Source organism: Oryzias latipes, chromosome 10, assembly GCF_002234675.1.
Source record: "Oryzias latipes chromosome 10, ASM223467v1".
Taxonomy (NCBI): Eukaryota; Metazoa; Chordata; class Actinopteri; order Beloniformes; family Adrianichthyidae; genus Oryzias; species Oryzias latipes.
The window spans coordinates 25,154,053-25,179,224 of record NC_019868.2 but is presented as its reverse complement, the minus strand read 5'-3'; the positions used below and the strand labels follow the sequence as shown (position 1 = coordinate 25,179,224).

The 25,172-nt window shown below is 40.0% G+C and overlaps 1 protein-coding gene across 1 annotated transcript in view; it reads right to left on the bottom strand.

Moving 5' to 3' along the window:
• LOC101155858 (X-linked interleukin-1 receptor accessory protein-like 2) overlaps positions 1 to 25,172 on the bottom strand; it is a 403,702-nt gene that overhangs the window by 31,576 nt on the left and 346,954 nt on the right. The window contains exon 8 of the mRNA XM_020706755.2: positions 9,380 to 9,512. Coding sequence (XP_020562414.1) covers positions 9,380 to 9,512 — 133 coding nt within the window. The remainder of the gene's footprint in view (positions 1 to 9,379; positions 9,513 to 25,172) is intronic.

The window sequence follows — 25,172 nt, the reverse complement described above, 5'->3', positions numbered from 1 at the left end:
GAGGATTTGAGGTCAGAGAACAGAACTGCCAGTAAATTCAAGTCCAGACTTTCTCTAAACTGCTGTATAGCTTTGATTTCATTTGTTTAAACCTGTTCATTGTGGATGTTTTTTTTTAAAGCCTCATTGAGGTTTTGAGCTCATCCTACATCAGAGTTTGACCAATCAGTTTGACAGTTTAATTGAATCTTGACCGATGCAAACTGGACTGAACCGTGTCGGGAGTCTGAGCTGGATGATCCCAGTCCTCTTTTTGGTAATGTTTTCTTTATCACTGAAGCAAAAGAACAAAACCAGGCATGAGCATCCAAATTCATGATTGTTGTTAATATTCCTGAGCAGAGAATGTTTTGTGTCTTTAGATCAGGGTCAATTCAGAAGTGAGGAACCATTCAGTCACTGTACACCGTCTTCAACAATTATGTTTTATTATTTTTGAAAAGGACGTATTGCAGAAAACAAGCACTGCAGGGTTTGGTCGGTGCCAAAGGTTGATAACCTCCAGTCCAGATTTTATGAACCATCCCATCTAATCCCACACCATTCCATTCCATTCTATTCCACTTTACCCATTGGATCCCATCTAATTACATTGAACAATTTCTTTAAATTTAAACTCCTGAAAATCATCCCAAACCATTCCATTTTATTTATTTTAAACCATTCAATGCCATTCCATCCAGAACCATTACATAATTTTTCATCTATTCTATTCTATTCTATTCTATTCTATTCTATTCTATTCTATTCTATTCTATTCTATTCTATTCTATTCTATTCTATTCTATATAATCCCAAACCACTCCATCCCATTCCACGCCACACTAAACAGTCAAACAAGTAAAGCATGAAAATGTAAAAACCCTTCAGCTGAGCACAAATTTGAACACAGGACAGGTTTATGTTTTTTAGTTGAAACATGTTTAAGCTTTGTTTCTCATTTGCAGTATTTTCAATGTTTTATGTGTGTTTTTCCTTGTTTGCGTGACTGAGTGTTCCTCTAAGGGTCATATAATGACCTGAAGTGTACCGCCAGCTTTAAACTGCTCCACTTTGTTTGAGCAAGAGCTCGTCCCTCTTCAGACAATGAGGACGGTAATTTGTACCTGCTGCAGGGAACGCTGCACTGCTCTTATTTCCTGTCTTCCAACGCAGAGTTTAAATAAAGTTAATAATTAAGACCAGAGTGAGAGAATCAAACGTTTGCACCAGCTCCCCATCAACGTCAGGATGGATTCAAGGGTTCTCTTGCTGGTATTCATGGATCTTTTGGACAGACTTGTATCTCAGATTTACTCTGAGCAGATGAATCTCCCTGCAGGTCCTTGAGGCAGCTCTTCAAGATGAATGAAAAGTGGAGACCAGATGGAGGCCTTGATTGGTCTAACCTGTATGTGGAACAGGTTCTCTGAGAATCTGAGGACATCATTCTGTAGAGACCCAGGTCTGATCTTAAAGCTACCTTTTACCTAAAAAAATAAACATTTATATATAATTTAGCTAAATTTCTTTTTGAATCTCTTTTATTTGTATTTTTGTTATAATTTATCATTTTATAATACATTTATTTTTATCTGCACTGATTTAAGGGATTTCTGTTCTAAGATCATTTTCTCTTGGAACTTGTCATGCAGTGAATTTTTTCTTTAGTGTGTGCTTGTAGTGTGTCCACTCACTGTCTATGACACCAACTCACTAAAACCTTCATTTTAAAACTCATCTCAGCCTCTCGCCTCTTTATCACCTTCACTTTCACCCCACACTTGCTCTCTATTCTCTCTTACTTGTCTCGTTTTCCTCCGTTTCTCTGCAATCTAAGTCTTCTTGGGTTACTCTGAGATTACATCTTGAGCGCTTCATGGTTGGGATCTCCATTTACCATGTGTATAATGCCTTAGTCACAACTGTCCTTACTGGTAAATCTGGGCTTTTCTATGAGCGAGAAATGGGCAAACTGGCATGGGTGATTCAGCTGGCCCGCACCAAATATCAAGGTCGTAGATCGCTCGTTGAGCCTGTAGAGCGAAAAGGTTCATGCACACTTTTATTTTAATGGGTATGCTGCAACAGATCATAGTGAACAGTTAAACACCACATAACAGAGAAGTAGGTGCAACACAGATGTCTCGTATGGATTTTTCAATTTTCAATCCCCTTGCCATTAGCACACAGTGCTGTTAACGTGATAACTACACGCTTCTTGTGAGGAGCCTGACTATTAGAAATGAGGACATCCTACGGGTGTCCTACAAGCACACACAGTACATGCAGCACGTGTGTGCACCTTAATAACAGCTTTAGTGCTGCATAGAGGGCGGCGTATGGCAGCATCACCTGCCAGAGAACGCCTCAGAAGGCGTTCAGAAGGCATCACGCCTCAGAAGTTCCAGCAACTTACATTGTCCTTACAAATACTTCATAACACGCTTACCACTCGCACAAGTATGACGCATTCCATATTAGCTTCAATAGAACCGTAAGACCACACCTGGACTCCCTTTAAGATGTGGCCACTCCTTTCTACGACAGGCCTGAACAACTCAAACCACCTGTACACGTCAAATCCCGTGTAGGTGCATGTGACTAGGACAGCATGGGAACATGCACCTTCTTTCTTTACCTTAATCCTCAAAGTAACATGAGCTGTTTCTCTGATGGAGTCATCAGAGAACCTCAACGTCTTCATCTCACCACAGTCTTCCTCCACCTGCGGACACCATCTTTTTCACCTCTTTCCCACACTCTCTGTTGGTCTGGACTATTGACCTTAAGTGTCTTAAGAACATGGACGTAGCTCAGAGGCCACAGTTTAAGGTAAAAGTCGCACTGAAAACCAATTAGTTCTAAAAGAGACTTTTCTAAATGACCTACACACCTTATTACCGCTGTTCTTCTCAAACTTCCTCTGACTCCTTCAGCCAAACCATCAGGTCATAAAGAAGAGGAAGTTCAGTTTACAGTAAAGGTCGTGACATCCTGTTTTATTGCAGTTAGTTTACCATCTTCAAACCAACATGCAATGTGAAATGAAGACTCTGGGAAATCTACCACTAAATCGCTGCCAAAGGGGCTTTTTAGGGTCGTTTGGTGGAGCTTAAAGGTAGAATGATACTAAAGTTGACAGGTCAACAGCTTCATTTCCCTCTTTCTTTTTCAGTCAAGCCTGTCCAATAATTTATCCTTTTATGAAATCAAATTTAAATAAAGAACCAGCAGAGACAAAAAAACCCTTATATAAGTTTTCTCCAACAAACAATTTAGAAAAAAACACCTCTGGAATACTTAAAAATGGTGATTCTCAACTTTTTTCATCCAAGAACCCTCCTAACCAGCTCCAGGCGACTCCAAAACACAAACAGCTTAAAGAGCTTACACATTGTTCAGAGAAAAATGAATTCTAAAAATGAAAAACAAATGTTTAAAAAGACTAGCTGCAAAGAGAAAAATAGAAAGGGAAAAGGAGTTTGAAGGAAAAGGTACTTTTAGTTGGAAATTTGTATTTAATAACTATGAAATAGGAAAAAAGGATCTAAAAATGAGTTAGGGAAAAATATCTTTAAAAAAAAATACCTTACTATCCAATATGCTGTGGGCTGCTGTTTTATTTTCTTTACACTCTTCCATGTAAAGAAAAACTTGGAAACTTACTTGAAATTGCCCATCTCAGATGACTTGGCTGGATGAAGCTGTTCCTCCACATCAGTACCCCTATAACATTTCCTTCAAGTGAACACATGAATAAAGCACTGGCTTAAGTGAAAATCCGGTAATTACAAATTCACCGCATATTGGCGAACCGTGAACTATGAAAGCTGAGTTGCAGAAATGGAAAGTAGCTGGATGGCAGTTGATGCTGCGGTCTGCCAACCGCTGGATAGAAACGCAGGATTCAGCTCCCTGTGTTGACTGGGCTTCATGCATATTTTCAGTCCAAAGCCCTAAATTATTTAAAATAGGTATTTGCATTCTTCAAGAAAGATGTATGATTTGAGATGAAGGGCCCTCCAAAAGCTGCCCTTCAAAATAAGGCTCAGGTTTGTGATCGTGACGAGATTGAGATGCCAATACCTCTGTCCAAAATTGGTAATTACAGGTATTCACACAATCAGGGAGGCATAATCAGGACAGAATCTTTTCCAAGCAGAGATGGAAAATGTCCTCAGATCAGAGCTGTGGTCGGACTAGAAGAAGGATCCTATAGCAGACAGATTAACGCACATCGCAGCAGGACGCCGCCTGCTGCAGGATGATTGTTCAATCTTTGATTAGATCAAAGGGGTTCTGTGGACCCAACAGGAGGATACAGAACTCATCAGGTAAAGGTTAATTTAACACCAAAGGCAATGATTAGCTTCAACTTTAAACACTCCCACTGCTGGCCTCTTTATCTGGACGTTTTCCCGCCGGCGCACGCTTTCAAAGGCCGCTAAGTAGCTTAGCGGTCATGGATACCACCCTGAAGGCAAAAGTCTTCTGTTGAAGTTGTGGATGAGCTGTTCTATTGAGATGTCCAACAGCAAAGACACTGAAGCTCCCCCAGCTTCAGAGCTTCAGCTGCTGACTGATCTCTGACCTTCCTGTGAAATTAGATTGAGGGAAGGATTTAAATTATGTGAAATCTGTCTCATTTTTATTATTGTAGTTTCTGAGAATTCCCCTTCAGATGCTATGAGGTGTTGAGCAGTTGATCATTAAAGAGGAAAAGGCAGAATCCTTGCAAGAAAAACTTTACATTCATGTCTTTTTGTACACACTGTTGCTGGGAGGTAGAGGGATGACTCAAAAACTGGAAGGCTGGAAATAGAAGCAGAAAAAGAAGGCAACCTTGCAATAGCTGTTAATGCAAAAATGTCAAATTATTTTCCAGCAGCTTCCCCTGGAGGCGTGTTTTTAGGTGTTTGTGAAGGTGATGCACGAATCCCGAGAGATTTTTAGAAAGACACAAACTAAGCTGGTTAAGTTGTGCACATCTTGTTGCTGTGTTTCAGCGTAACACAATTCTCAGTCGTGAATGTACAAGTCTTAAAGTGATTTCAGATTTTTCTTCTACTTTTACATTTTGGGTTTTGTCTGTCACTTGAAATTACTTCATGTTTGCTCATATTTACATCATTTTTTATTTTGAAATTAAAAACAAAACACATTTCTAAAAGTAAAGTGAAACAAAATAAAGATGGAATTACATCCCCCCCCCCACCACCACCACCAATTTCTTTGTTTGTTTGTTTTAGTTTCTAGAATTTTTTTTGGAATATTAAAATATAATTTTGTTTTATTATTTGTTTCCAGTTGATGTTAAGGTGAAGCTACGTAATGAGAAATTAGGGAAACGTCACTATATTTTGATGCTTTTCCGTGGGATTATGTAAAAATCTCCAGAGTGGGATTTCACCAGCCTTGGCAGAAGGTTAGAGGATGGTTGTAGCTGGAGTCCTTCACAGTCTGATATGAACAACCTTGTAAAGATGCTCTTTAGAGTAAATATTATGCCATATTCAATTTTTCTTTAAACTGGTAAAGCCTGACTGAACATTTCTGAGTAAACTTTTATGAGGTTGTTTATTTTTTTGCCTCAAAGAGTGAATTCCATGAAAGTCAGGCAGATCCTGCATGTGCTCTTCTCAAAATCTTTGGCTCTTTTGACTTTTGATTTCATGCATTTATACAGTTGAAACCAGAAGTTTACATACACCACATAAACACACACCTGTGCATTTTTCTCACCGTCAGACATGAAATAAAAGTAAATTTAAAGTAATTTTCCTGTTTTAGGTCAATTACCATTAACAAAATTAATTTATTTTGCTAAATGTCAAAATAATGAGACTATGTTTTATTTTAAACAAGTTTCTTTTTAATCAAAGTTTAAAATTTACATATATTTTATTAGTATGTTTTGTCTTGAAACTGTAGTACCTTGGTCAAACTTCTTGGATATTCTTCCACAAGCTTCTCACAGGGTTTGGTAGGACTTTTGGCTCATTCCTCCTGACAGAACTGGTGTAACTGAGCCAAGTTTGTTGGTCGCCTTGCATGTACACTGCTTTTCAGCTCTGACCATAAATGTTCAACAGGATTTAGATCCAGGCTCTGTGATAGCCGCTCTAAAACACTGACTTTGTTATCCTTAGGCCACTTTGTCACCAGTTTGGCAGTATGCTTTGGGTCATTGTCCATTCAGAAGATCTATTTGTCCCAACCTTCAACCTTCTGGCTGGGTCTTCAGATGTTGCTTCAATATTTCCACATACTGTTCTTTCCTCATGATGCCATCTGTTTTGTGAAGTACACCAGTCCCCCCAGCACCAAAATGACCCCACAACATGATGCGACCACCCCCATGTTTTACAGTTGAGATAGTGTTCCGCAGCCTGCAGGCTTACCCGTTTTACCTCCAAACATAATAAAGGTCATTGTTGCCAAACAGTTCCATTTTAATTTAGTCTTTTATCCTTCTGTGCATTAGCAAACTTTAATCTGGCTTTTTAATGTTTTTTTTTTTGAGTAATGGCTTCTTCCGGGCAGAGTAGCCTTTCAGCTCGTGTCTGTACAGAACTCGTTTCACTGTTGATAATGACACAATTCTTACCATCTTCAGCCAGCATCTTCACAACATCTTTTGCCTTCATCCTTGGATGTTCTGGACATATCGGACCAAAGTACGGTTATCTCTGGGACACAGAACCCGTCTCCTTCCTGAGCGATACAATGGCTGGATGTTCCTATGATATGTTTATACTTTCGTAAAATTGTCTTAACAGGTGAACCTTCAGGCATCAGTAAATTGCATTCAAGGATGAACCAGACTTGTGCAAATCCACAATTGTCTTCCTCATACCTTGACTCATTTCTTTCGATTGTCCCATAATTTTTTTACATGCAAGCGTGTTTCAAATGCACCCTAATATATATCCACCGGTGTGTTTCTAATTAGCACAAATGCTGTCAATAAACGTATCAGAAACTTCCAAAGAGATGACATCATCAACTGAGGTTTCCCTAATTGTTTAAAGGTATATTGATCTAAGCCTATGGATAATTTTGACTTTGATAAAAGTAACAAGATACTGTCTTAAAAGACGTAGTCTCATTATTCTGACATTTGGCAAATAGAAATAATTGTGATCATTGTAATCCTTAAACTTACTTTTATTTCATGTCTGATGGTGAGAAAAAAAAAGCATATGTGTGTATTTATGTGTGTATTTAAATTTTGGTTTCAATTCTAGATAACAGGTGAGAGGTAAAGGTAATCTTTTTACATCATCTGATTGTTGTGGAAGATTGCAAAACCTAGAAACCAGAAAAACAAGTTTCTGCAGCAGAACTTCCTTTGTAGAGTGTTCAGGATCTGGAGTGCAGGGTTGGAGTGGTGCTATGGTTAGCATCTTTTGTTAGTTTATGACATTTTTCAGCTGGCAGTGGGTGGTGGCTGAAACTGTGCTCTGAAAAGCCTCACAATGCCAGAGCCGGCTCCAGGCTCCGTCTGACAAACCCTCCGCGCTGGAGGCTTCAGGTTACATTTGACAGAATTTGAAAAGTTTCTGTTTTTTTTGGCTGCGATGTACGATCCCCCCAGTACACAGATTTTACTGCTCAGCAGAAAAATGTGCGGACATGAAAAAAAAATGCTTCTTATTAGTTAGTACAGACGGGTTACTTCACCCAAGGTCTCAAAGGACTTTTAAAACAAATACTAAACCCTTTTCCTCCTAATGAATGCAATCCTGAGCATGAGTGACATTGTAAATGTTCAAGTGGTTACCATGGTGATGCAGCAGGTTGTTCTAATGATATTTGATGCCCCACAGACAGCTAAGCCTCTCCCCAAAGAGTTCAATGTAATTGGGCCCAACAGGGGAGAAGAGGAATTTAATTTAACTTTATTATTAGAATTAATAATTTCCAGGTAAATGGAGAAGAGCCCTGTCAGAGAACCCTCAACCAGTCATAAATCATAAGAGAGGAAATTAGATCCTGACAGTGTGAAGTGTAAAGCTGGAGTCAAGTCTTTTCAGAAATTAATTATGAATATAAAGATCTAAACCAGAAGAAATGGAACTGAGACAGTTCTGCAGAAGATGAGCGATCAAAACGTGAGTCCACATCGCTTAAGCCTTAAGACACACCGGGCACGTGTTCAAGTTTAAGCGTGCATTTAGCTCATTGTGTTCACACTGGACAAGAAGGTAAGGACTTTTTTCTTTTGGCATTATTTACTAATCCATGTCTGACACCTACAGCTGGAAGAGGTTTGGTGAGAAATGTCAAAGCCGAGTAAATCCCGTGAATCTTGCTCCAGGCTTTATCTTTCACAGGTTTACTCTGATACATACGAAAGACTTAGTGTCATATGTTTATACCCGGGCACAAACTGTAATTATTAATTTGATCAATGATCAATGTGCAAACAGCATTTATTAAATTGAATTAAAAAGGGCGGCGTCCACACATCACTCCTAATTTCAAGTCCCTGATTGGTCAAAGTTTGACCTTATTTAACTTTCAACACGCGTTTAATGGATGCACGTTTTGTACGTATAGAGCCCAAACACAATCTAAGAAATGCGTGTGGCTACGTGTGAATGCAAGAGTTTTGAACGGAGGTTCCAGAGAGTGGTGAGAATGTAGCTTAAGACACTCTTATAGGTCTGTGGGCAAAATACAGGCAAACTGGTTGTTGAACCTTTGTTCATCCAGGTAGGTTGATTGAGAAAAATGTCTCATTTACAGCGACAACGTTTGTTCGGGGCAGGGAGGCTGGCTCACGCAATATATCAAGATTGTAGACCCCTCTGTGAACCTGTAGAGCAAAAAGGTTCATGCAAATTCTTTTTACGGGCGTGCTACAGGTTGAAGCAAACACCTATGAGAGTAAGTAAAGATGCAGTAGGAGAGACGCAGGAATTTTTTACCCAAATCCTAGGCACTTTGCAAGGAGTCCGTTAGTGCTGTTCACGTGATAAGTGCGCTCTCCCCGTGTGCAGCCTGACTTTTTATGAGGAAATTAGACAAAAAGTGTGCAGTTTGTGTACGTTTATGGGCAGCATTCACGCACGATGACTAAAGGGCCAGTACTAACGCCTTACTAAAGACTAGAGTGTTGCAATCGAATGACAGCATTACCTGTATAGACACTCACCACATGCACGACAATGCTACAGTCCATTTTCATGACCTCCCTTAAGGTACGAGTCTCAAACTGAAAGACTCACCTGCGCTCCCCTTAAGATGCAACCACTCCGCTCTATGACGCATCATGGGGCCCAAACAACACAAAAACCAGCATTCCCCATTCAGGTGCATAAGACTTTAAAAGTCTCCTGGGGTTCCGGCTTCCCTCTGGAAAACAGATTTCACTTGTGGCTAATGCTCGTACCTAAATTCACTTTCTTTGATGTGTCCCGCGAGTTCCTCCACAAACTTCTCTCCTTTCATCCAGTAGATGATTGGCCTCCTGTTTTCGCCGCTGTAGCCGAAAAAGGCCCTGCAGTCCAAGCTGAGTGGCATACCTGAAACACACAACACAGCCCTGTTAGAGACCAGTATGAGGGAGAAAACAACCAGGTGTTCAAAAATGTCAACTGAAAGGTAAAAGTAAAACTAGAAAACACATCAAATGAATTCTTTTTATGGATGTCAAGTCAGACGACTGTCCTGAATATGAGCAAGAGTAAAAAGGAGTACCACAAAGTACCTGAATGGGGTCTCTTTAGTTTTTACTTAAAATTTTAAGGACAGTTGAGGTTAAGAACTTTCATAAATTATCAAATCAATAAATAAAACACAACTATCCCTCTTTCTTTTTACATTCCATCATCCACCTCAGAAGAACATAAACACTCACTTGAGCACAGGTGTTATCTCACCTTTGCACAAATAGTTTGCGTGACTGAATGAAAGGTTTTACATGTATTGGTCTGAATGCATAAGTATGTGTGTGTGAACATCAGTTGTATTGTGTACATGTGGACTTGTCTGTAGGTGTCTGTAGGTGCTTCATGGTTTTACCCCCCCCCCCCCTTCTATAATCACCCTCCTACCCCCCCTTCTTTGGCATCCCTCTCTCTTTTCCCCTTCTTTTCTTTTCCGTCTGGTGAGATGAATAAAGTTTAGCCTAAATTACAAATGGCGTTAAATCAAATATATCTAGTGTGTCAAAAGATTCATAACCACTGTTGTAAAAAAGTAAAATATGTCCAACACAAAAGGCTTTCAGAACTCATCTGTTTGCTCAGCTGTTGAACAGGACAAGTAAAAAAAAATTCCAATTTTTACATTTTATTCCAACAAACTGTGCAGATTTGATGTAATTTTCAGGTGTTAAAACTGTGCTTCTCTGTTTTTTCACATTGTGCCCACTTTCAAACCTGCCCATGGCAGCTGTGTACTTTTGGTACTTTTCACACACAGGGAACTTCCTGTAAAAATACTAAAACTTTGTGCGGCATTATATCAAAAGGGACTCCTTTGTTGGAAATCACACAGGAACACTCACAGTCCTTCATTTTGCTTTAACCCTTGTGATATCCTATAGGGTTCAGATGACCCGATCCTTACATTCACATGTTCTCCCTACCATGACAAACGTGGATAAAAGTGAAGAGGATTTCATGTGATCCATGGAGACCAGTGAAGATCGCAAATCATTGAAGAAAAAAGTTCAGCGCACTGTCTAGTGGGTCTAGATGACCCAACTCCCAATGTTAAAGTATCTAGGATAGCACAAGGGTTACACAATACCAACACGGCTGTGGAGTTTATTTTTTTGACAGTTTGTAAGTTAGATTCTTTTATATCAAACAGACATTTTTGTAAAATCTGCAAAAGAGTGATGGAACAATACATTCTTTATTGCAGATCAAAGCTGCAAACAGCATCGCAACATTTCCATTGCAAATTATCAGACGAATTCAAACAATTCACAGCTTCAAGAAGTTCCTCTTGGATCAAAGTTGTTGTAAGAAAACGCATGAAGCTAGAGGGCTAAGAACGTCTGCCGGAGCCTATCCCAGCCACTTACGGACAAAATTAGCGGACATCCTGGACAGGTTGCCAATCTGTCGCAAGGTTTTGATGAAACTTCAGTGCTCAAAGACCCCCTCTAGTTAGCTATATTAAAACCGTTTCCAGTCGTCTTTCAATCATAAGTATGCGAGTTTTTGGGGCAAAATTTAGAAAAAACGTAGTTTTCTAGAACGTAGTCTTTGCAGAGCGGCAGAGGTTTACTAAGAATTCATCGTTAAAGACACTATTTTTTCATTACTCTCAGCTTGGAGGGCTAAATGTAGAGGTATGGAGAAGACGTGAGGGTAGGGGAAGAATTCAGCCAACATCACAAATGCTTTTCTTCTTCAAATGGCCTTTTTCGTCTGCCTCTAATTTTACAACAATTTGAAATTCAGAAATGATGTTTTTAGTTTCTTCATATATGTCCTCCATCATCGGAAGAATGCCACAAGAACACGATAAAAACACCAAAAATATAATTTTTATCCGAAAGGGTCTTTAAAGAGAAATTGAAAAAAAATGCCTCAAACGTTTCCCATCAACAGGGTTATCACCAGTACGCCAACAGTCTGACAAAAACACTGACACGTACACATGGGCCATGTCAGCCCTCCCACAGACCCCACACTGTCATTACAGCCATGAGTGTTGATGGAGAATTAACGAGCATTCTCCTAAACACCTCGTTAGTTAGCAAACTAGCAGATAATTATCACAGGACTGGTTTTGTTGTAATCACAGCTCTATCAAAAGTCAACGAGCGACCCCAGAGAGCTCTTGAACTGAACATTCATGCAAACATACTGGTCTGAAACTTTTCTAAGTGACATCAGTGTAATTTGTGTGAGTGCAGCAGAGGATAAGAGCGTGTGGACCCAGCGCTTAAATAAACAGTCCTTTTGTTTGGGTATGCAAATGTGGAGCTAGCTTCAGGTTTGGTGTCACGGCTCACCTTATTTTGATTGATAGAGCTGGCACAGAGGAGACAGGCCTCTTCTGTGCCTGTCAGTCTGAAAATTATCATTTTTAAACTAGTTAAAAAGAAGAAAGTTGTGTGTGTTGGTGAGCTCGCATGTCAGGAAACCATTTATGCCGAAAGGGGCACAATCACACAATCACACACTGACGCACACACCATTCAGAAATAGCTTTAGAAAAAATTGCGCTGGAGTGAAACTACTTTAGCTTGATTGTGTGTTTGTGGGTGCGTGATTGTGAGGCCAGCAGTAATTGATTAGCACCTCGAGGGTGTGTTTGTGTTCTCAGCATGTTATGGTGATTAAAACCATCGAGTTTGTTGGTGTGGAAGAAGAGTGCGTTTGTGTGGGTAAAACTGCCAGACCTGAGACTTCATGAACGTTCATCGCTTGTTGAACGTGTGGCTCCAGCAGCAGCTGTTTATAGGACACTGAAAAAGACACTTCGCCACCTTTTTACTTTAAATGTCTTTAAAAGTTTTCTGCAGAGGGTTTCTTTTCTGTGGAGAGGGATTTTGTTTTTTTTTGCAGTGTAATGTTTGAGCAATCTCTGTCTTTCACAAGGTAAATGATTGTCAAATCAAATTTGTTTATATATGAGCAGCTTTTTAACCCTTTAACATTGGAATTTTAGCTCCAGAGTTGATGTCTTTTGAATTACTGCAACTCATCAACTGTAATTAATGTAATTCTGACGAATTCTGAAGCTGAGAAAAAAAGCTTTGCGCTGATGTGCAACACGTTAACGTCTATGAAGTGTTGCATATCGGTGCAAAAGCAACTTTTCTCCATCACAAAATCAGCTGATTCCCTTTGAAAGCATAAATCAGGGGTCTCCAAAGGTTTTGCAAAGCGGTGAGGTTTTTGAAAATGTGGGGAGAGGGCAAACAATCGGACTGAATTGTTGAACTCTTTTAATAACATTAAATGCAATTAAACAATTTAATGAGATTTTTTTTGCAATGTTAAACACAAAACAACAATGTTGACATTTTTAAGCAACAAATATCACAATTATCAGATGAGCAGTTTTATTGTATAACGGAAAACTTGGAGGATGAAGCAAATGATGGGTGCAAACCTATTAAAGCACATGCTCATCTTGAGGCTGTGTCACACTGTTGCTGCGTACAATTTGGGCATCGTTCACGGATGACAGCTGGTCATATGTGAATATATGTGGACAACAATAAAAAAAGTTGTGGTTCTTTACGTGAAATTGTTTCACAGATGAATCACGATAAAACCACAGAGGAAGTACAATAAACTATGCTAAGAACACAAAAACCCACGCTTCATTGAATTCCTTCATTGGAAATTCACAGAAATCAGTCGTATTCCTCTGATCTGAACCACTTCTAAGTCAAAGCCGTGTTGCTCTTTAAGTCATTTTTCAGTTTTTGGGGTTCCCTGCTTGCTCCTCTGGTTACTCAAAATACAGTCGATTATTTCCCACCAGAACTGTCTGTAATTGTCCTTTTGTGTGTTAGGAAATATTCGTTTCATCAGTTGTATATGTCCCCACGCAGTTCTCATTCCATTCTTGAGTTCTGACTGGAAAGTCCTTCTCATAGCATTTTTCATGATTTGTGTTTCGTCATGTTTGATGTTTAACTGTAAACATCACTGCATCTGCTGCTCATTGTCAAAGGAAACATGGTGTTAACTCATCTGGGATTCAGGTTAAGCATACTCAGCGCTGGGACCAAGGATAAACAGACGTTATTGAACTGAAGCGTCTCTTCTCTCTGTAAATCCAGAGGTGCGTGTAGAGCAGTGCAAGCAGGAAGCTCAGTTTGCTCAAAAGATCAAATCAGGAGTTGAAAAAAAAAGAGTCATAATGAGCAGCGGCAGCAAACCTCAATTTCTACTGAAAGGCTTTTCTGTCAGACACAGATGTGCTGAATGAAAGCAGTTATAGCAAAGGTAAGTGCAGGAATTGAACTAAAGCAGAAAGTACAGGCAAAATAAAATATTTAAGGTAGGAATAAGGTGTAATATTGCAAAAAAAAACGTATCTATGACATTTGTAAGAAAAACAGAATGTAAACACTCCTCCATTTGTGGTAGAGTCCGCGTCCTGTGATTTGAATTGATCCAGGCCCTGATAAATAAAATCATTTCTGGAAATTAGTGGCGATGCCCGGCCCCAAATTTAACTCTTGAACTGGAAAAATACATTCAATAAAAACAATTTTCCCTTGAGAGAATTTCTCTCCTTTCTGCACTCGAAACCGAGCAGGGTACCACATTACAAATGTGCCACAAATGCCAGCCAATCACAAACATGGACATGAATATTGATGCTGATTGGTCAGAAATTCTTCCCGTCAGCTTGTACAAACCCCCCCCCGATACAGCAAGCTTTAACAAGTGGCCGTCTGCCAATCACCTGGTCAGGGGTTCGAATCCCAAGCTCTTCAATGTCTTCAATTTTAAGTCTAAAATGAAACATTTTTCACTTTCCAGATAAAAAAAATAGAATAAAAGAAAAAAATATATAAAACTTTTTAGCAAGATTTAAAAAAAAAAATTCAAACAAGTTAAGTAGAAAACAGCTTTTTCCGTTTTTCATTTGTTATGGTGAGTCAGATGATGCACATCCAAAAAGCTGAATCAGAAGCAATCATCTCAGTGTCTCTCTTTTTGCAATCTTCTCCTGCTGCTACTGCTGCAAAAAATAAAAATCTTAGCACTTTTGATAGCTATGGCCAAACTCTAGCAAGGCTTACATAAGCACATTGTCTAATTCTGGCAGCAGCATGCTTCAGTGACACTGACTTAACAAATGCACAGCACACATCCTTTCCACTTAAATCTTGCCTCGTGCAGCAGGGCTAAAAACATCCGGCGAGGACGGCACATGGTTGGACAAACTAGCCTCCCTAATGAGTTCAGACAGCTTCTCTAAAGACAAAGTGATCCGGGGCTTTAATCTACGGGCACTGGTCACCAAACATCAGCCAAAACAAATACCTTTGAGGACTGAGATGAAATCACTTTTGGCTCCTATAGGATTCTCTAACATTTGGTGTTCTGAACAGCAATGAAATGGATGTTTAAGGTATTTGTGCCCATTCATTGATACAGTGATCCCTCGCTATAATTCGGTTTACTATTCACGGTTTCGCTACTTCACGGATTTGCATTGTGTTCTGCATTCTGATTGGCTAAAAAGTCACTCCGCTTCTTCTCTACCTGCGCGTCAGTAACGTTGCAGTTTAATATGTTCACGTACGTAAAACAGCTTGCCAAATTTACATTACGTACGTGCAAATTCTCTTGCAATTTCGAGTCTCTCTAAAACCCATAATGTCGACAAAACACTGTGGACCGACAAAAGCACCTGCGGCAGGGCCCAAAAGGCAGCGGAAGATGCTATCTATCGCAGATAAAGTTAAACTTCTGGACATGCGAAGGGAAGGTAAAAGCTATGCGGCTGTAGGTCGGCATTACGGAATTAATGAATCTTCCTTTCGTTCCATAAAGAAGGAAGAAAAAAACATAATAATAATAATGGATTGGATTTATCTGCGCTTTTCAAGTCACTCAAAGCGCTTACATTGTGTCCATTATTGATTCACTCCTCATTCATACTTGGTGATGGTAAGCTACGGTTGTAGCCACAGCTGCCCTGGGGCAGACTGACAGAGGCGTGGCTGCCAGTTCGCGCCCACGGCCCCTCTGACCATCACCGGGACATTCATGCACATTCACACACCAGTGGAGCCTCACTGGAGGCCAGGAGGATTAAGTTTCTTGCCCAAGGACACAACGACAGTTGGCTGGGGGGAGCAGGGATCGAACTGCTGACCCTTCGATCATTGGACGACCCGCTCAACCACCTGAGCCACTGCCGCCAGCAGCAATAAGTTTTAATAAGGATGCAAAAAGGGCTGCAAGTGTCTGCAACAAGACCATGGTAAGGATGGAGTCTGCATTAGCTCAAATTATTTGAATCATTTGTGGATTATTTGACAGTCCAGTACAGAAGTTATTTGTTGAAAAAAACGTTTTTAAAGTACTTTTAGTTGTGAAACAAATGCTTGAGCTGTAAAATGGTTTGTTCTTTCTTTTCAATATATAATAGAGTATTTAATTGTATAATAATTGTAAAAAAATAATAAAGGTTTCTACTTCACAGATTTTGCCTATCACTGGGTTTTTTTTGGAACGTAACACCCGCGAAAAACAAGGGTTTACTGTATTCAGAGCAGGCTTCATAGCTACAGTTGGTTTAATAAGGGTTGAAAGCAAATAGTTCTTTTTAGAAACCTGTAACAGTGAGATGCAACAATCTTCTGGGTAAAAACATCAGCACTGACATTAAATGAGAATAAAATGATCAACAGCATCTCAAGTTTTTGCTTTTTAGCGTTTTCTAAAAAAGGGTTTGCAGTGTAAACCAACAAGGTAGCACTGGAACACAGCATTGCTATCGTCTGATACTTTCCTGTGATCTGTTTTCCCTCCCATCATGCAGTGGGGTTTGCCATCCAGCTGAGCTTTGCTCTGCGGTCCAGAGAAGATCCAGCTTCTGAATGATGTGGTTCCATTCCTGCCATCCAAATGTGTTGCTTCTGTACATCACGGTGGTTTTCACCAAAGTTCATGTCAACTTCCAGACAAAGTGGTCTCACCACAAAGTTTTACAATGTGCGTTCGAGTGACCACTTCCAATAAAAAGTCTATGTAAAAGCACGTATCCTCTGGGGTTCACGTCTCACCACATAAGTTATTAAGTCAGTTTTTAGGCTCCACGTACAAAATATTTGGCCATTGAACACATGTTGGAAGTTAAACCAGATTAAACTTTGACCAATTGGAGACTGATTTAGTAGTGATGTATGGATGGTGTCCCTTTTAATTCATTTAGAGACCAATTATTTGAATTTTGATCATGGAAGAGAATAATTAACAATTGTGGAATAACATGACACCAAGTCTTTCATTTATCAGAATAGAGCTGTGAAAGTAAAAGCCTGGAGGCAGATTGACAAGATTTGTACCGCTTTAACATTTTGCATCAAGCCTCTTCCAACTCTAGATGGTGTGCTTGTCAACAGTAAAAGAAAAAGCTCCTCCCTCCTCGTCCAACGTGAACAGCATTTGCTGAAAGTGCGTTTAAGAAAGCTTGGTTTGAAAACATGCGTCACATGCCTGGTGTGAACATAGCTTGGGGTGAGAGCACTGTGCAGTCTGCTATAGCCACCTTCAGACGTAGATCCACCTTTACCATTTAAAAATGTGCTTTAACTTACAGTGCCGCCTGTTGCCATTTTGAAATCACACTGAAGCTCCAAGGAAACCACTGTGATGCATTTCAATAATGTACAAGATACTCTAGTGCTTTCAGTTGTATGAGAAAAAGAACCAATTTTTAATTATTTATTTTTAGCAGTTTTGCTTTAAGCCTAAATAGAAGACAAATTGGAACTGATCCTCGGGCCGAATCTTTTCTGAGATCCTCTTTAGGTCAGGCATCTTCTTGGTTCCTGCTCCGTAAGTGCTGCATACATGCTGTGCATACCCATGCAGAAATTCCTGAAATGAGTCTGAACAATGAGACAGTCAACCACCGGTTTTGATCAAAAGACGGAAACGCATCCTGAACCAAACACACGGAGCATTTCTGTAGCGATTCGGAACACCGCATACTTCACAAGTAAGAAAATCATCCAAAAATGCAGACTCTCCATCTGCTTTTCATTCTGTGTTGCTGTCTTTTCTTTGTGCATGGGTACTGACTTCATCAAGTCCATCTGTTCCTTCAGGATCAACTGCATCGTAAGACCTTAAGGTGATGCAGGACTGTGAGTGTGTGCGTGGGCCAGGTAGTGGGTGTGTGGGGGGTTGTCTTGGTAACAGCTGAGTTTTGGGTCTTGGGCTCCAAGGGAGCGCAGCTGCACATGGCTATACAGATGGTGCATCGCACATGAACACACGCACGGAGGCCAAATACTGAGACGCATGCATGGATGTTCACACTTTCAGGCCATGTGCACGCATACACACACAGGCATGCACAGCCACGTGTAAATAAGGTGGCTGCTCAGCTGTAACCTGGAAGGCTGTTCACTCTTTCATCTGTTCTACTTACAGATAATTCCACTCAAAACTCCAGCCTTTGTGACATTTATGGTTTTAGTGATGTTGGACACATAAAGTAAATTTTCATGTTATGGTCTTTGTCTTTACAGCTCTTCAATCCATTTTTCCCTGTAAAACTATTTTTGAAACTTTTTGAACAGCGCTTTGTTAAGTTTCCCAAAATTTTAAAATGTCTAAAAGTTAAATTCTAGGGAAAGCAAACAGAGCTAAGGTCTTGACTTTACCTAATCAACAACATCCACTTTTCTTAATTTTTTTTTTTTGCTCAGGAGGATCTGCTTTGACAACTTTCCTGTTGCATGTTTCACTCTCAGCTAAGCTTCAGTTATTCCACGGTTCACACATTACTCTTGTATCCAGATGGCCGACTGGTCACAGCGAGGTGCCGTGGTCCCACGGCTGCAAAACAAGCCAAAATCCTCCTCTTTCCATCAGGGTACATGACAGAGAAAATGAGTTATTTCTGCTGAAATCCAGTGTTTGGTTTTCCTGAGCAAAGACCAGACAAGTCCACTTTGGTCTCATCTGTTGGAGGATTGCTCTGTATGACCTCGGGGCATTTTTTGGCAACCACATCCACTCTTGGGAAGATTGGAAACCGTCTTAAATGTTCCCCACTTGTGCACAAAATCAATTTTTCATTGTAGAAGGCAGAACTGTTTTTATTTCCTTTTCTAAAAAGATTTCTAGCGACAATTACTGGCAAAGACCATTCCTGATGTCTCTTCCTCTTGAAGAGAAACCTGAAGTAAAATTTCCAGCTTTGTCGGAGGTCAGCATCTCTGCTAACGAACCATCGATCCAGAGCTGAGGATGAGAAACAGCAGGATGCAACACTCATGCAGCGTTCACACTGAATGTCTGTCACACATCAAATTCACTGCTAAACGTTTGTTCATGAACTTGATGCTTCGGACTCGTGTGGGAGGAGCTAGCCTCATCACTACATTCATTGATCGTGTTTCTGTATGTCTCATATACGATATGGTTCACCATCCACTGCAGGAGCTGCATCTGAATGACAGACACTTTCAGCGGTACTTCCGTCTCTGTGGCCCAGTTTAACTACTTGCTGTCCCGCATCAGTCAGGGGGGAAAAAGATTAAAAATAAAATAAAATGAAGCACATTCTTCTTCTTGTCTCCATAGAAACCAGAAAAATATAAAGTTTATGACAAGAACCATTTGTTTCTCCCCTTCATGTTGGTCATGGACTCCACCCACACGTCAGAAGCCGAAATTGAGTTTCTAATTAGTTGATGTGATGTGAATTCTTAAAAACTTATGATATTTGAACTCTGGAAACATTATGGCGTTCTGGAATGCCCAAAACACGCTGCTGTTAGAGTGCCGGGCCACGCCCAACGCTCAAATCGTGCTGCATGACCTCTGATCTTGTCTGTGCATTTGACTTTTTTTTTAAACTGGATGCGCCTGACGTGCGAATCACGTTGGGACTGAGCGTAGCTTCCTTCTCTTGATGGTGGTACTCAGTCCTGTCCATGTTTTATTTGATTATTTTGCTAAATAAATCATGTCTAACTCTTAATAAATAAGAAGGATGGCTACATAAAGGGTGTCAAACTCGATTCCTCAGGGGCCAAAATCCAAAACACGCTGAAAGTCGCGGGCCGAAAAGGATAAACATGGCTGATCATAAATAAATACTTGCTTGTTTTGGTGTGATTAAACCTTAAATAACTTATATGTGTCTCTTCAAAAAAACATTTCCTGTCGAAATTATACAAGTTAAAAATAAAGTAAATGTTAAAAGAAAAAAAAAGTTGGCATTGCTTGGGTCCTTTCATATAAAAAAATAAACTTAAATTTTCGATCAACTAAAAGATTTTCCTCTCAATAAAAATTACACAAATTAGAAATAGGCATGTGCTGCACAACAAAACCTAGAAATATGAATCAAATGTGTGCTTTTCAGCAGTAATAAATCAAATTCTGTTTTTTGGATGTCTGTGTCATTTGTTTCTTTGTGTTTGGTGTGAGGTCATGTGTTGTGGAGATTCTCAGGATGGACGGCAGGAGCTCATCAGTGAGATGACACCTGTCTGCTGTTTTATTTGTCTTCATCTACATGCGGCACAACTGGAGCCGGAATGGAGGAATGGAGGGAATAAACTGGAATAAACCCTAAAGTGTCATACTTTGCAGCCACAAAAGCAGGTTAGCCAGTAATGTCACTAAACATTTATTCTGCCTCCAATCGTTTTTTAAAGGCAGAATCAACTTTTTCTCTTCGGCATCGTGAGGGGCCAGTGTTCACCAGGGCAGCTGAAGCACTGCATTATGGGATCTGTGTTGAATACATTTCACCAGGCCATTAATAACAATTATATGAAATTATCTTGACTTTGACCTATGTGGCTTAAGGCAGTGGTCCCCAACCCCCAGGCCACGGACCGCTACCGCTCCGTGTGCCACTTGCTACCGGGCCGTTTTGTTTATTTTCTGATACTGAATGAAGTTTTATTTTGGAAAACTTGTGGATTCTGTTCTCCATATCTGTCTGTTTTGACGCATCATGTGACTTTAAGCAGCTGCTCGGATTGCTAAGTTACAAACCAAAAAAGCTAATAAAAAAACAAAGAAAAAAAACGTATTTGATAATGGTGTTCTATGAAAAACAAATGTAATGTCACTTTTATTGAATTTTTACAAATCAGAAACAACTTCTACAACTCAACAATTTTCCTTCACCGAATCCTTGTCATCTGCAAAAATCAAAAACAAAAAAACTACTAACGATTTCAGATTTCTTTTTAAGTACATTTCTTAAAAAAGCATATTAACAAGAAAACTAGGTTTTTCAGAAGCTAAAAAATATGAAACGCCATGTTCAGACCGGTCCGTGAAAATATTGTCTGACATTAAACTGAGACCACTGACTTAGGGGATGTCAGCACTCCTACTGACAGGAGGAATAGTCTCCTGTTTGATAAACATCAAGTCACATTGGAGGTCATGTGAAGGTTTTTGAACAAACCACACGAGCAAAAGTTTACTTTTTACATTTACATAATTACGTTTGTTTAATTCAAAGAACAAATATGTTCTTTCTGCCTGATTGAAAACCCTATTTATGGTATTCGTGTAGAAATGAGAACTTGAGCAAGCACCTTGCAGATTCAATATAATCTGGCATTAGCCACACACTGAGGGATTCAATACTGTTGGATAAATATGAAATGCACTTTGGAAATGCAAGAAAATTTCCTGTTCAACAGGAAATGAGGGTGCCACAGAGCTGCAGAGATTTATATTTCATAAATCTGAATAAACACTTTTTTTCCCTTGCTTGTCATGTGACTTTATCAGTCCTCCTCATCTGCAGCCTGTTCTCACATGGAGCCACAGCACCAAAAGTGATTCCTGCAAAAATGAATAACTCTCCCAGGGAAGTAATAAAAGGAAACCCATCGTCCGCCTTTGTCTATATTTGTCCGTTTTCTGACAGCTCTAATTAACTGAGTCCTTTCAGCGTCTTTTAACTGACATTTGATTGGCTGGGGGCTGGCCTCGTTAAGAACAGTTTTAAATTAACAGATGAAATTGGATAAGATATTACAGCAGATACGCTTGAGGAGGTTAATTAAATGACCAGTCATCCAGGGGGTGTTATTAAACCACTGGCTAATGCTACTCCACAGTTCTGTGTGCTCCTGTTTTCTAAAAAGGGATCTGTTTACATGCTAAACAGACTGCATCTGCTTTAGCTCCTAAATGAATAAATACTCCTTTCTGATTAATTTAGCCAAAATAAGGTCATATTTAAAAGGATTAATCTGGAAAATGCCCAGTTAATTTTAGAAAAATCTGCATTATGAAGGGATGCAGAGATGCCCACTGCGCTCTGAAGGTTCTATGGATTCCTGAACTGATGGATTTTGTTGTGTGAAAGGGTTCAGTTTTATTAGTCCGATCTGCATTCATAAACTTTGAGCTTCAGTCTGCACTCCCCTGGGAGATTCACACAGAAATGCAGAGTGGCAACAAAATGCTTTTTGTCTATTTTCATAAAGGTGGTCATGTTTTTGACTTGGATGAAAGTTGCTGAGTGAAGCAGTGTCCTGAGCTTTTCTTCCATTGACAAAATAAATGACAGTTAATGGGATTATAATCATGCATTATTTGCTGCATTAAACATGCCTTTACCCTCAGTGGGTTAAGCAGATGCCAATTCGCTAGTGGGGGTCTATTTCCTGTACATGACTTCATTTTGTCTTTCAGCAAGACACCAAACCCTATATGACTCTGAATACTGAGTACATTCAAGATCTGCTAAATGCTATATCACATAGTGTTAAAATGTTTGTACTTCAATTAGGTACAAAGACAACACTCAAAAAACCCAAAATCAGAAAAAGTCTCTTCTGTGAGCAGAAAGTCGTTTGCACGTTCTAGTTAAGGTGCTTCACAGCACAGCTGACAACAACTGAGCAGTTCATCAAACCCTCATAAGGGGGCGTGTGCTCCCATTTATACTGGAGCTGTCAGTGGTGACAGGAAATAACGAACTCTCTTCGACGACTTTTTCTTTTCCTTTCAGCTTTTCCCTTCAGGGGTCGCCACAGCGAATCAGAAAACTGTACGGCTGGATAGCTTCAATGTTGCTCGCTGTTTTGTCGCACCTGTTAGGTTGGGGCTGTGAGCGGTGATAGAAAGCAGGGGCAGGTTTACTCCATGCCGACAATCCCATCCACAACTCAGATTTAAAATTCTAATGAACTCTTGCCGCTCTGCAGAAACTATGACCTACAAAACAACAGTTTGTTTTTTTTATTTTGGCAAAAAAAAACGACATAATCATAATTAAAAGACCACTTGGAATGCTTTAAAAAAAGTTGATCAAAAGATGATTAGAGTGGAACGTCGAAGAAGTCAACTCAAACTTACATGATTGACATGAAAAAGCATTAACAGATGATTATAATCCCAGTTTCTGATTTCTTTCGGAACTTAAAACCCTTATGATGGTCTTGATGACTGTTGTCTTTCATTTCTGCACCAAAATCTGGTTTTAAGTTTGTTTAAGAGGAACTGATGTCTGAAGAAATCAGTGGTAGATTAAAAAAAAAAAAGTCTGTTCCAACTGTAAGAATGTTTGAGGGTTTCATGAAGCCAGAGGAGACGTCATTAAACTTGAAAGCCTCCAGTCCAGCCCAGGTAAATCACCAGGCACCACTCCTAATGAGGACAAAAAAGACGACTAAAAAAAAAAAGATAATGGGATTAAACAGATGGTTTCAGCCTTTGGGGTTGTGGGATAGGAGCTGAATCAAGGAGAAGTTAAAAAAAAGATGAGACGCATTATCTCACATGAGGTTAGCAGAGCTAATAGTTTCAGTCCCAGTGGTGCTTGTCTGTGGGGAGGGAGGGGGCAGGGAGGTTCTTGACAGAACTGGGTGGCAGGTGATGACTGACTGACAGCTGTCCAGAACATCCAAAGAGACTTCCCCTTTTATTTCCCAAAAAGGGAAAGAAATGGGAAAGTGAATCTGGTCAGCGAGTTGTTTGAGGCATGTGAGGTTTAGCAGCTGTAGGCCGTGAAGTGACTCGGCGGTTTTACCACAGAAAACCCTTTCAGGATGGAGGCAGCAATGCACAGACGAGACATTAAGTTTGTTTTATTAATATAGCCTCTCACAGATGAGAACACAAGTGTCGGCCATTCAGTGTAACCTCGGACAGCAACATCACTTGTTTGTTTGTTCTCAAGAACAAAACAAACAAACAGGAAGTTTGCATGTTTCAAATGCAGCTAAAACAAAGTTATAGCTGCAAATTGAGCCCAAATCTTCGACCTTCTAACGCTGTGCTCCACAGTTGCATTCTCAGTTTTCTTCACTCATAGCTGTGCTTCATGGCAAATCTTCTGTTTTGGATATTTAAAGACCCACTCCAATGAAATGTGTGCTTTTCTGATGCATGAGGACATATACAGTATATTTAGACATTAAGCTTAAAATTGCTTTTCTGAGTATTTCTTTAATCAAATTGCTGTGAATCAGGAGCAGAAGAAAAAATGCAGTTTGTGAAAAAGTGTATTTGTAACGTAGAAAATACACGCTCCGCTCCATTCTGATGCATCCACTTGCAGACAAATAGGTCCGTGTGCATCTTTGTTTTCCTCGGCTGAGCTGGAATCTGTATCTACACTGTTCTGCTGGATAACTCTGATGTTGCTCGCCGTTTTTGCTTCACCGGTAATGTTAGGCTGCTGTTGTAAGGGACTGTGAAGTGGAGGAGAGTGTTGCGATGTCAGGTAATTGGGGCAAGCTACCTTGGCCAACAGTCCCACCCAAAAGGCAAATTTCTAATGAACTCCTGCTGATCTGCAGAAACTACGTCCTAGAAAATGACACAGCTTTTTTGATTTGTGGCCAAAAACTCCATGGTTATGTTCTTTTAAAACAGATCAAAAGATAAACAGAGACGGTCTTTGAATTTGTTTAAAAACCTCCTGTGATCTTATTTGAACTTGCTTTTTCCACCTCTGGGGTTTTCCCCGTCTTAGCCAGAGATGATGTCCACAGATCTGACCTCTCCAAGAGCAGACAGAAAAAGAGAAACAAGTCTGACAGCTGTTGGAACACATCAAATGAGGAGGTTACATAATAAGTGACATAAAACGTGATCAAAAATGTTCTTTATGACGCTGTCTGTCAGTTTTCTTTTTCAGTCTTTTGTTTTTTGTGCAGGTTGGTTGTGGCTCTGGGAGGGCTCCGCCCCTTCACCTGTCTGTACCAGGAGGGGTGCACAGCTGCCTACACTTTAGTTCATTTGTTTTGTTCTGTTTAAGCTCCTCTGTTGCTGTGCTTTGTGCTGCAGTGTTGTTTTGGCCTTCTCGTCTGGACTGAGGGTCTGTGTTGTTATGTTTTATGGAGTTTTCTTCCCACTTGGCGTGGTGCCTTTTGTTAATTCACTTATTCTCCTCACTCCACTTTGCCCCTTCATACCAGCATTTGGGTCATCACATTTTATTCTAAAAAAGGCCCAAAACAGGCCTAAACCATAAGGGTCTATTTCTGATGGCCTGTTTTAAATGGGGGAAATGCAGAC